The following is an 11161-nucleotide window of genomic DNA, read 5'->3' as shown; positions in this document are numbered from 1 at the left end:
ATCTCGAGCATATGTTGAGCCTACTGACATATTGACCTTTCGCATGTATTTTGCGTGATGTCCATTACTTGACCTACCCCGGACACTATTGCATTGTCTTCTGGTGTTTTTTTTTTCTCTCTCTTTGTATTTGAGCTATTGATCTTCGCTCATTGTAGGGTAAGACTTGAGGTGGTGATTGGCTTGATAATGTTTGTTTTCCAGGATCAGTCTCGATTTACAAAAGCGCGTCAGGCATAACATGCTGGCTCTTTACAATGATCAAGAACAATTAAAAATTGCACTCCCTCCTTCGCGTACAAAGACCATCATGTCAAACAGTATTTTTACAAAGCGTAACAAAAATGATAGGTGAGGGATAAATGCATCTCTAGGATGTAGAAATTGTATTTTGTGACCATTTCCGTTGGAGACGTCAAATTGCAGAAAATGGCTGTATGCGATCAGCACAGCTCATTCCTCATTCGTAATCGGAAATTCCGACATTATTGAAGCTGTACATTGTTCGTCATCATCGCCAATTTTCTGCCAACACAAAAGAAATATAAGACATGTCTTTGCCCAGATGGAAAAAAGGCAAGAATTAATTAGCTCCCTAGTATTTCTACAAAGCGAATTTCTTCAGCCCTACCAAATCTTGTCATCATGCCTCCCCCCAAAGGAACCCCCAACCCTCTTGAAGGTCCAGGTCAGTAACAACTCTTCTCTGTACATGTCACTGGGAAGACTAACTCGTTAAAGGTGACTACGATGTTACCTCGGTCGTTCATTCTGATACCTATCCTGCCATTGACCCTACCAACTTCAACCTTAAGGGCAAAGCGATCCTGGTTACAGGGGCATCCCGAGGTTTTGGCCGTGCTATGTGCATCTCTTTTTCCCGCGCAGGAGCTTCACGTTTCATTGTTGCATCACGCTCTGACATGTCAACCACCGCCCAAGCGATCAGAACTGCGGCAAAAGAGACAGGACAACCTGAGCCCGAAGTATTAACCATCAAGACCGACGTTAGTGTTCCAGAGAGTGTCGATGCTCTGGCAAAGGAGATTGATGAGAAATTCGGCTACTTGGACGTCGTCATCAACAATGCAGCATTCATGAACATATCACCTATCGCCGAGTCCGATCCTGCAGATTGGCTACAGACCCTCAGTGCCAACGTCTTCGGGCCATATCTTGTGGCGCGAGCTCTTGCTCCCCTCCTCCTCAAGTCTGAGACAAAGACTATTATTAACATTGCTAGTGTTGGCGCTCATCTTATATCATATGGCCTTAGCGCCTACCAGGTCTCCAAGTTGGCCATTGTCAGGCTAACTGAGTTTATCTCAATGGAATATGGATACAAGGGGATTGTATCTTACTGTGTGCATCCTGGTAATGCTCCGTCAGAGATGTCTGGTGGTATCGAAGGGATCCCTGAGCCAATGAGACCAGGTTTGTTGTCCCCAGTTCACATTGTGACTATCACTCACTAATGGGTACGTCCAGCGTTCGTCGATACTCCAGAGCTGACTGGAAATTCGTTGGTGTTTTTGGCATCGGAGAGGCGGCCATGGTTAGCGGGGCGGTATATCAATCTGACTTGGGATCTTCCGGAACTGATGTCGAAGGAGCAGGAGATTATCAAAGATGATAAACTCAAGGTCCGTCTTGTGTTTTAGTTATGTGCAAGAAACGAATGCACACTAAATCTAGCTACCTGGTTATTATTTGTTTTATAAACGTTGGGCCAATGTGTGACCCGCGAATTGAAGATATCTACGCGGTATCACAATCTTGACACTATTTAATCATAATTTCTCGCTTTCGTAATGCCTAGATACAATGGGAGCCATTGTGTCAAATGAAATAGAAATAGAAAGGGTCGCAGCAGGAGCATCGAAAACATATGTCAAGATCAAGTAGATATTATATATACGTCAGGGCGAAAAAGTATTGTAAGAGTATAGAAACTAAGAGCAAACATTAAATAGTAGTACATTAAATTTTGGGTATAGTCTATCTTAATAACATAGTCATGAATGACATGCTGTGAATTCTATGGGATATCATGTGTAGAGATTGTTCATTAAACCCGTGATTCGTTCCTCATTCTTGTTTTCCTTCGCTAGATGCCTGGGCCTTGGATTGATCCAAGCACCTCTTCTTAACACCGAAGAAAGATGTGACATGTCCAACAACCCACCAGGCGAAGAGAATGGGTAGACCGATATGCAGAGAGTTTCCGCATCCAGACCAAACTTGCATGAGAACAATCCATAGTGAGTGGGCAGGAAAGATATATCCAATGCGGTAAAACCCTGCAGTAAGCTCGAAGGGAAATACAACAGAGGCGACATTGACCATGAACCATGTCAGAAGGAAGAAAGGAGTGAGAGGCATTGGTACAAAACTACCGATAACAGTCTCAAGAACCTGAAAGTTTACATCCATAAAGAGCCAAAATGTCAACCAGGTCAGAGCCCACTCTGTACCGCCGACACCCCAGTCTTCACGGAAAGCCCAGATATAGCCAGTGACGACAACCGCGTAAAGCATGGAGAATATCTTGCCGTTGATGAAGCGCATGGCCCAGACATCACGGACTCGCATGTTCTTGTGGAGACCGAACTTGTCGTAGATACCATTCATGGCAAGGACGTAGAAGAACTGTCCGAGGATAGCCATGACGATGTTGATGGTGTTGTACAGGTTCCGAGAACCTTGATTGGTTGGGCGAATAATATCGGGCGTGCTGGTGATGGGGTTGAGATAGGCTTCCACTGCGGCCGGGTCGCTGGAGTTGACATTGCGAAGAGCAGAGCGGCCTTGTTGGGTTTGGTAGTAACCACCACGAGCGGCACCAACGAGGGCTTGGAAGTTGGGGATCAGGTAGCCAGACGCGACAGTTGGGTATCTGGCAGCGTTGTATATGTAGGTGATACTGTCTGCAGGGTTGTAATCTTGAGCAGCAGAACCACCCTCGTAGGCAGCGGCCAGACGGTCGGAAGCACCCTTGTTGATGTAAAGGGCACCCCAATAATCAGCGTGGCAAACGCCCTTTCTCACGTCTGAGGTTTGTGGATATTCATCGGAAGAATGGAACTCGACGGTTGGGAAAGACTTGTCTTGGAGCATCTTGTAGGCGTTGGTGACGGACTCTCCAACGGGCCCACCATCGTAATCGACGACTAGGATCTTTAGGGCAGACACTCGATCGTTCGTTCGATAGGTTGAACCGAAAAGGTATGAGAGGTCGGCCAAGAAAACAATGAGAATAGCGACCATGATACCAGTAAGGATCTTGACGACCAAGCCTCTCTTACCTCGCCATACTGGCGAATTGATGCCATGTCTCTCGTTGTCGTCCATGGTAGGCTCGTCGTGTAACGTGGGAGCAGGGGATGACGACTGCTGGTTTTCGATGTCGTTGGACGACATGGTTAACGTTGTTGGAATAGACAAAGTTAAATGGGAATAAGCTTGTCTTGAAATGCAGGGACCAGAAGTGCTCTTAAAGAAGAGATGAATTGTTATCTACCGATGTGTTCAATTAATTTCGCCGAGATTTAAGGTAGCGTGCTTCAGTATAAATAAAAGACCCATCATGGTACGATTTCTAACCAGTGTAGCGGCTTTGCTGAGATGATCCTGGACATTTTTGAGTGTTCGGTCAACTTTGGGAGTCCGAAGAGCGAGCTGAAAAAGTCGATAGCGATAAAAGAAACCCCACAATCAACCCATATTACTGAAACGTTCAGGGGGATTCGCGACACGACGGCACCGACAGTAGAGGCTTAAAGACCGAGATGGCGCTAATTCCGGGTAGATAAAGAGCAAACTCTGACCCCCTTTGTTATCAAGCGACTGATCAATGTTCCGGAAGTTGGAGGAAGCGGACATTTACAAACTTCCGCTGACTAAACAGTGTCTCTGTCGAATAGAATCCTCCGGTCTATTGAAAAGACCGCAGAAAAAAAATGTGGTCGGATCAGATAAGACTAAAAGACCGACCTATCGGTGTCCGGACAACTCGTTTGCCGAGATGGGTATTCTATCCGTGCTTACTCTAACATGATTACATCAGATCGCTGACGTCAATGAAGCACGTCTTGTTGTCATTATTCTGATTCAAGGGAGATGTTGGTCAATCTGTCATCATTCTTCTGGTCATAATCTGTTCTGAGTGCAACACCTACATCGGGCCTCAATGCAGTCCTCAACATGATGAATAATTCAATACTATCAACCAACGCACCAAAGAACCACTCGTCTTTATCAGCATGACTTATAAATCTGTTACACTTATAGATATATCTTATTTCCATGATTACTATAAAGCAAACCTGGCAAACACAATAATTGTATTGTGAAACACCACCACTAAATTCCAGACCTGCAAAATACCCTATACCTACAGGCTCGAATCGCAACACATGTTTGAGATCATTGATTCTTGAAGTTTACAGGTAACAAAAACTAAGTCACAGCTGTCGAGTAGCCATATTGCATGTGACGGGTGGCAGGGAGATGGCTGTCAATGAGGGTTGGGTACTCATTTTGGACTGGCATGTGCAAACCTACAGTGAGTACAGTTAGATGTCATCATCGTTTAGCCGACACTGCAAAGTGCAATCCTGGGTACATGGCCATTCAGAAATGGCATGGATACTGCGACAGCCCAAAAACTTGGATGCAGGGTCGCGCGAAACATGACATAAGCGGCTGTTGAGGCTTGGAGGCATTGAGTTCAGAAGGAGTCGGCTCTCAAGGCTTGAACTTGTCGATCACGAATATTCGCGTTTTTATTGACGATCACTATTAAAAATGAATTGAATGGAATCGATCGCTCATCAGAAGCTGGACTGAAAGAAGACAGCTATGTCTTGGTTTTTGGAACTTGGTCTGCATAACGGCCTAAGTACATAAGAACAGGGTTTCAGTAACCCAACAGATCGCATTAGTGCGCAAATAAAGGTACCTTCTGGCGAACCAATGAGAAGATCGGTTCAAAAAGCCTTTAGAGTTATTTCGTGCATGCGACGACTAAAATAATGACAAAGTTGAGTCTGAATTGAGGGTCATAGGCACCCCCGGATCTACAGTCGATCAAACGTTGCCGTATTTGTAGTAGACGCCGCTGACACGAAAGGGAAATGAACACCTTGAATTTTCAAGATCTACCACTGTAATTTACTCCAGAGAGAAACATCACATTCCAGTCAAATCTTGCTATTGCCTCAAAACAATAAGGGACACCCACGTAACAGGGCATTAGTGCCCAAACGTCAACGGCTGGCTCCAGGGCTGTTGGTGCAGTTGCAACCAAACCTTGATTAGCTATGGACCAGTTATTCAGAGAACTGTCAAACATTCTGAGTCTTCACTAAAGAATTTAGAGCGTCAGAATGAGTTGGGTCGAGGATGAACTTGGGACCCAACACCCTAGCTCTGTCGTGTGAAACTTGGTGCTTGACGGGCACAAGAATAGCTTAGTTTCTTCAAGTTTCGACGGACTATATAAGAAACAGATTTGGCCTTACTTCATCTCAAATTATCCAGACCAACATTCACAACGATTGAACACCACATATTCCTCACTCCTAATAAACCTCCCCTTTACAAATCGTCGCCATTATGAAGACCTCCATGATCCTCGTCCTTCCTTTTCTTGTCCTGGCTTCCGCCGCCCCAACCAAGCTTGACGAGAGACAGCCCATTGAGCTTTCCAAGGTTGACCCCAATATCAAGTGCGCCTTGAAGATAGCTAGGTCTATCCACGTATGCTTTCCCGACATTGTCGAGGGCGACCCTGTTGGCCTGACAGAGATCAACACATGGTGAGATAGCCTCTGTAAAAGTTCTTTACTTGAGTTTACAACGCTAACGATATGTACAGCCTTAAGAAGCTCTCAAAGTCCAGTGGCAAGGCTCTTCGCTTGGAGACTATCCCTTGCGTCTATTGAACGTACTACAGAGGTGCGATCTTGGCTACCTAGCGTCTATTTGTCATGAAATTTGGTATATGATTGTATTGAAATATGTCGGTAATATCTTCTTGATAAGGTGAATCAGGTTATGCAGAAAACAAAACATGTCTCATATTGGGTACCTCCAAAACAAGATGTCATAATTGCTTAAAGATGATGACTTGTTGCACTTAATTCACAATTGTTTCTTGTTTTAAATAAAATCGGTCTGCTTGTTTCAAAATGCTTCTAGGCTTTGGCAACTTTCTTCACACCCTCTTCTGCAGCATATTCTAGACCCTTGACAGTCTCATCAACCTTAGAAAGGAAGGGAGAATGCGAAGCGTTGCAATGATACTGCAATGCATCCGGGCCCAACCTTCTTGCCATTTCCTCCTGTATAGGGATGGGGATTGCCTTGTCTTCAGTACAAAAGAAGTACATCGTTGCAATATCATGCCAAGGCTCATTTGTGACGATGCCATCGAAGATGACTGCCGACTGATGCTTGAGGGTGTCCAAAGACTTTGTGAGTGCTTCACCACTCACATCGTGGTAAAATATCTCTTTCGGGTTTTCTGGATGCACGCGGCCCTCCTGAAAGGTGTTAATAGGATGTGTATATACTTCGAAGCTTTGATTCGACTTACCTCAAGCCTCATCCACGGCAGGAACTCACCACCGAACATCTGTCTGATGGATGCCCCGATAGGAGCTACAAACGCGGCCATGTATACATACATGATTACACCTCCAGGTAGCCCTTGTTCGCGACGTTGGTGATATCCTAGACCCTTGACAGCGTTCGCTCCTACAAGTCCACCATACGAATGGACAACAAGAACAATTTGTTCTCCGTCGTCGGCCAAGCGTTCAATAACGCTTCGAAGAGCTGCGGCATCATCGTCGAGTCCTTTAGTAGGAGGCTCGGCGCCAACTGAGGGATAGTCAACGGAGTCAGTCTTCCAGCCACGGCTGTGAAGTGCTTCTCGGAGAGCATCGTAGCAACTGGCCAAGTGCCAAGCACCTGCTGCGAGAACAATTCTTGGTTTAGGGGACGACATTTTGGTAATGAGTGAGCGGTTCAGAGTATAAAAATCTCGGAGGCGAGTCTGTATCACAGCTTCTATTGAAATTCCTGGAAAGTCGTTCCAGATAACCATTTTATACCCCTCAAATTATACTTTTTCTTCTGGCCTCGATTTCTCCGTTGGTTGTTATCCAACTCGATACCACCATGTTGTGGGTATCTCTCCACCGTATCACCCATAATTCACACTCATATGATTAACTATAGGACAATCCATACTGCAAATAACCTTGACAGGCCCAGTATCCGAAGTTCAAAGGGTACATCTCGGGATGTTCTTGTGTCCCGTTGTCAAAAGGCGGTGCAGGTAAAGATGTGTAGATCGAGTCAGTAGCTCTCGACTCAATTCTGCGGAGAAACGTGGAGCCCCGCAAACATGGCTTAGCTAATACAACCATCTGGAATTAGTCTAGATTCCTCGGTGTCGGAAGACATCTAGTGGAGATCGGAAGCCGGGTTTGGCGTTACTTGGTCATTAGTCTAGTTCACAGGCGGGCTTGTCGGATACGTTTTCGAGTTCATCAGTCTATGACGGAAGGATGGGGTCTCTATAAGTACAAACATTGAGCAATATCATCAAAACAAACACTTGTCAAACTTCTTGACTATTACTTCCGATCACGAAGGGGCACAATGGCTAAAACATCCAGCAATCAAAAGGCATTCGACATCGCCGTAATTGGCGGTGGTATCGCAGGCCTCACCCTTGCCATCGCTCTCCACCGTCGCAACATCCCCGTCACCCTTTATGAGCGAGCTGGCAACTTCCACGAGATTGGCGCTGGTGTCTCATTTACTCCCAATGCAGTACAGGCTATGAAGGTCTGCCATCCAGGTGTCAGCGAAGCTTTCCACAAGGTCTGCACCTGGAACGCTTGGGAGTCCAAGAAGAAGACGTGGTTCGACTTTCTCGACGGCACCACCGAAGATGGCAAAACTGCTTTCAGTATCAAGACTTCATTGGGTCAGAATGGTGTTCACAGAGCTCATTTCCTCGACGAACTTATTCATCTGCTGCCATCAGAGAGGGTGCAATTCGGAAAACAGATTGAGCAGGCCGAAGAAGACTCCGATGGCAAGATTCGCATGACCTTTTCCGATGGGTCAACAGCACACGCTGATGCACTCATTGGATGTGATGGTATTGGATCTCGTGTCCGCAAGATGATCGTGGGAGAGAACCATCCGTCTGCTCGACCTCAATATTCTCACAAGTACGCGTATCGCGGTCTCATACCCATGGACAAGGCCATCGAGGCTGTCGGCGAGGAGAGAGCCCGAAATGCGTGCATGCATGTAAGTCGACGAGGCGTTTTCACTTGACAGTATGCTGACGGACTTCAGATGGGACCTGATGGCCATATATTGACATTCCAAGTCAACCATGGCGAGAAGTTGAACATTGTCGCCTTCCGGACAGACCCAAACGAGTGGGACAACCCCAGCAAGATGACCAAGACTGCTCATCGCCAAGATGCTCTTGATGACTTTAAGGGCTATAACAGCCTTGTGCGAAATCTCCTCGCACTTACAGAGGAGACGCTAAGCATTGTATGTTGAGCTGAATAACCCCAAGATCGCAAGTACTGACCAGGTATATCAGTGGGCCATCTTTGACACTGGTGATAATCCCGTCCCTACATTCTACAAAGGCAGGATGGCCATCCTCGGTGACGCTGCCCACGCCTCAAGTCCCCATCATGGCGCTGGAGCAGGGTTCTGCATAGAAGACAGCGCAGTCATGGCAGAGCTATTGGCCGATGAAAAAGTGCAGAGCCGCTCTGACCTAGAGGCGGTGTTTGCAGCCTTTGACGCCTCAAGAAGGGAGAGGACACAATGGCTGGTGCAGAGTAGCCGATTCGTTGGAGATGCTTACGAGTGGCGAGCCAAGGGTGTCGGCAAGGACATTCCTGGGATCGAGAGGGAGATCAACGAGAGAATCGCGGTCATCTCAGATGTTGAAATTGCCAAGTCTTGTGAGATGGCGCGAGAGAAGTTGAGCTTGTGAGGGGCTTGATACATGCTCTAAGGCTGACACAATGTTGACATAGTAGTGATGGACAATAATGGGACGTCGTAGTCGTAACTCGAGTTTTCTAGGTGTTCAAAATTTGTTTAAGTGGACTTGAATGTGCCAGAATGTATTATGACCTAGGCTGAAACGGCAGTTTGAGATGCGAGGATGAATTACAAAATGAGATGACGTGAACAGAACCATGGCATGTCTTACGACACTGACTGCTTCCCCTCGTTCTCCAGTTGACATTGCATCATGTTTTTTTTTATCTTCCCAGTTGTCCTTTTTCCCCCCACCTTTCTATTGTACGTACTATAATCCTCCTCGACGTCGTGTAGTAGTCAATTTGATGCCTGCTTATTCGCTAAGGGCAACGATGTTGGACCCCGACTTCTGTATCTAGAACCATTGCTCTACTAGATTCGAGACAAGATTAGCATCATCTTTATGTTTGGAAGTATTCCACCATAGCAGGGTCCTTACCCTTCATGCCAAGTGCTCGCGCTTCGTTGATAACGGCCTGCGGGATATGCTCGTCCAAGCTCTCCATCTCAGGTTCCCAGCCAAGCATTGCTTTAGCTCTGTCGGCTCCAGCGCGCGCGTTGGTTCCCAGTAATACAGATCCGCGGGGAATTATTTGATTAATCTCGTCTGCATTAACCTGGTCTACTTCGTTGCTTGGAATGAGATTGAAGTCGTGCGCAGCTGTAGCAACTCGTCGCGATATGTCGCTGAATGACTGTCCGCTATCTATTAGCATGGTGCAAGCCGAGCGTTGGATTACCTACCATTTCCCCTACACCAGTAAAGAATATGCCATTTGATCCCCAAATATTGCCATCTCCACTGCCTTCAACAGCCTTCTCAATTAATCGCAAAAAGATGCGGCTCAGGTCTTGGATGTGAATGTTACCCCATCGGCTTTCACCAGGACCAACCTGTAATCCCCGCTGGCGCTTCAGTGTAGCATTAGCGAGGTCCGGGATCTGCATGCTGCGTTGATTGCCTGGGCCACGAGCTTGGCCGTAAATAATGGGAGGAATAACAAGGGCAGTCTTGACAGGAGAATTCTGTTCATTCACCGAGAGAATGTAGTTATCCACGGCGCGATTAGGATGCTGCTTGATGAACGACTTGATAGAATCGACGCCGGTGAGGTCATTGTAGATGACATCACTGCCAGAGCCAAAAACCCTCATCTTGTCAGCAATTTCACCAGCTGCGAGGACACTGGCGCCCGAGATTTGAACATAGTATGGTGACTTGGAGCCTTTGGGCTTCTTCAAGAGAGACTCGTATATGGTTTGGACGCTGTTCAGATGTCCGGTAGCCGCTAGATCTTCACGAGCAACAGTTTAGTGGAGGGCATCTTGCGAACCAAAAGCGGGGAGTTTGACGTACGCAGCACAACGTCAGCTTCTTGGGCTTCTTTGATGATAATGTCTGTATCATCAAGGCTACCGTGAACGATTTCGACTTGATTAAATGCCTTAGTAATGCCAGACCCCTTGGACTCGTCTCGGACCAGGACTCGGACTTGATACTCAGGGTGCGACTTGAGCAGCAAGTGGAGGACATCTCCACCGATGTACCCAGAAGCGCCAGTACTGTTAAACGCCCTGGTCAATTCTTGAAAATCGCAGAGAGTAGATAATGAAGTGGGTCAACTGACAGAAAGATTCTGGTCATGGTCAAGTAGGCTTGCGTCAATAATTAATTAATTCGCAGATAATCTGTCGGTTCTTTTTTACGAGAGCAGTGCGGTTTCGATAAGCTTCGGTCAAGATGTTGCGGAACACAAAACTTGGTGCATTAACTCCTTCGAACCAGTGAAGAAATAGTTAATATCCCTATATTCGCAATACACAACTTGGAAAGCTGACCTTGCCAGACTTGTTCCGAAGGTAACCTGTCGTATAGAGAACAACCTACGGACATGCTCTTCTGGGACCAGTCTCACTAAGCTTACAGTGGTTGCAGGCGCCGAAGTTTTACCCCAATCACTGTAGCGCTGGCTAGGTAGGTATTGCACTACAGCGGGCAACCCTCGTCTCACAGCCAGGTAGTCTGCATTGTGTGAAACCGGACCAGTGGCAGAGACGAGTT

At 46.6% G+C, this 11161-nt stretch overlaps 6 protein-coding genes across 6 annotated transcripts; 3 read left to right on the top strand and 3 right to left on the bottom strand.

Annotated features, from left to right (window-relative positions):
• Nucleotides 1-514: 514 nt before the first annotated feature.
• EDB82DRAFT_499617 (uncharacterized protein) lies at nucleotides 515-1785 on the top strand. Its single transcript, XM_025735212.2, has 3 exons — nucleotides 515-688; nucleotides 742-1434; nucleotides 1489-1785. The coding sequence occupies exons 1-3, from the start codon at nucleotides 646-648 to the stop codon at nucleotides 1659-1661; spliced, it is 909 nt and encodes a 302-aa protein (XP_025585941.2). The 5' UTR covers nucleotides 515-645; the 3' UTR covers nucleotides 1662-1785.
• A 171-nt stretch (nucleotides 1786-1956) lies between these two features.
• EDB82DRAFT_499616 (uncharacterized protein) lies at nucleotides 1957-3856 on the bottom strand. Its single transcript, XM_025735211.2, has one exon. It carries the CDS (start codon nucleotides 3418-3420, stop codon nucleotides 2089-2091), a length of 1332 nt encoding a protein of 443 aa, XP_025585940.1. The 5' UTR covers nucleotides 3421-3856; the 3' UTR covers nucleotides 1957-2088.
• A 1760-nt stretch (nucleotides 3857-5616) lies between these two features.
• EDB82DRAFT_524720 (uncharacterized protein) lies at nucleotides 5617-5945 on the top strand (the record flags this gene model as incomplete). The annotated part of the gene is made up of 2 exons (XM_025735210.1): nucleotides 5617-5819; nucleotides 5879-5945. The coding sequence occupies 2 exons, from the start codon at nucleotides 5617-5619 to the stop codon at nucleotides 5943-5945; spliced, it is 270 nt and encodes an 89-aa protein (XP_025585939.1).
• Nucleotides 5946-6197: 252 nt separating this feature from the next.
• EDB82DRAFT_536597 (Alpha/beta hydrolase fold-1) lies at nucleotides 6198-7012 on the bottom strand (the record flags this gene model as incomplete). Its single annotated transcript, XM_025735208.1, has 2 exons — nucleotides 6198-6545; nucleotides 6599-7012. 2 exons carry the CDS (start codon nucleotides 7010-7012, stop codon nucleotides 6198-6200), a joined length of 762 nt encoding a protein of 253 aa, XP_025585938.1.
• Nucleotides 7013-7671: 659 nt separating this feature from the next.
• EDB82DRAFT_524718 (uncharacterized protein) lies at nucleotides 7672-9046 on the top strand (the record flags this gene model as incomplete). The annotated part of the gene is made up of 3 exons (XM_065609129.1): nucleotides 7672-8334; nucleotides 8383-8589; nucleotides 8642-9046. The coding sequence occupies 3 exons, from the start codon at nucleotides 7672-7674 to the stop codon at nucleotides 9044-9046; spliced, it is 1275 nt and encodes a 424-aa protein (XP_065464873.1).
• A 267-nt stretch (nucleotides 9047-9313) lies between these two features.
• EDB82DRAFT_499609 (uncharacterized protein) lies at nucleotides 9314-10970 on the bottom strand. The gene is made up of 4 exons (XM_025735206.2): nucleotides 10728-10970; nucleotides 10457-10662; nucleotides 9844-10394; nucleotides 9314-9794 (listed from the first exon to the last, which is right to left on the bottom strand). Exons 1-4 carry the CDS (start codon nucleotides 10742-10744, stop codon nucleotides 9501-9503), a joined length of 1068 nt encoding a protein of 355 aa, XP_025585936.2. The 5' UTR covers nucleotides 10745-10970; the 3' UTR covers nucleotides 9314-9500.
• Nucleotides 10971-11161: the final 191 nt, after the last annotated feature.

The sequence above is a fragment of the Fusarium venenatum genome (assembly GCF_020744135.1).
Source record: "Fusarium venenatum strain MPI-CAGE-CH-0201 chromosome Unknown EDB82scaffold_2, whole genome shotgun sequence".
In the NCBI taxonomy this organism is placed as follows: Eukaryota; Fungi; Ascomycota; class Sordariomycetes; order Hypocreales; family Nectriaceae; genus Fusarium; species Fusarium venenatum.
Note: the sequence above shows the minus strand (reverse complement) of the source record. Positions and strands in the feature narration are given on the sequence as shown.

What these genes read in the sequence shown, in the direction of transcription:
- EDB82DRAFT_499617 (XM_025735212.2), top strand. Translation starts at nt 646, where the DNA reads ATGCCTCCCCCCAAAGGAACCCCCAACCCTCTTGAAGGTCCAG. An exon ending in CAACCCTCTTGAAGGTCCAG is followed by an intron (nt 689 to 741) that starts GTCAGTAACAAC and finishes AACTCGTTAAAG; the next exon opens with GTGACTACGATGTTACCTCG. An exon ending in CCCTGAGCCAATGAGACCAG is followed by an intron (nt 1,435 to 1,488) that starts GTTTGTTGTCCC and finishes GGGTACGTCCAG; the next exon opens with CGTTCGTCGATACTCCAGAG.
- EDB82DRAFT_499616 (XM_025735211.2), bottom strand. Translation starts at nt 3,420, where the DNA reads ATGTCGTCCAACGACATCGAAAACCAGCAGTCGTCATCCCCTGCTCCC.
- EDB82DRAFT_499609 (XM_025735206.2), bottom strand. An exon ending in AGAAGCTGACGTTGTGCTGC is followed by an intron (nt 10,395 to 10,456) that starts GTACGTCAAACT and finishes TTGCTCGTGAAG; the next exon opens with ATCTAGCGGCTACCGGACAT. An exon ending in TTACTGGTGTAGGGGAAATG is followed by an intron (nt 9,795 to 9,843) that starts GTAGGTAATCCA and finishes GATAGCGGACAG; the next exon opens with TCATTCAGCGACATATCGCG.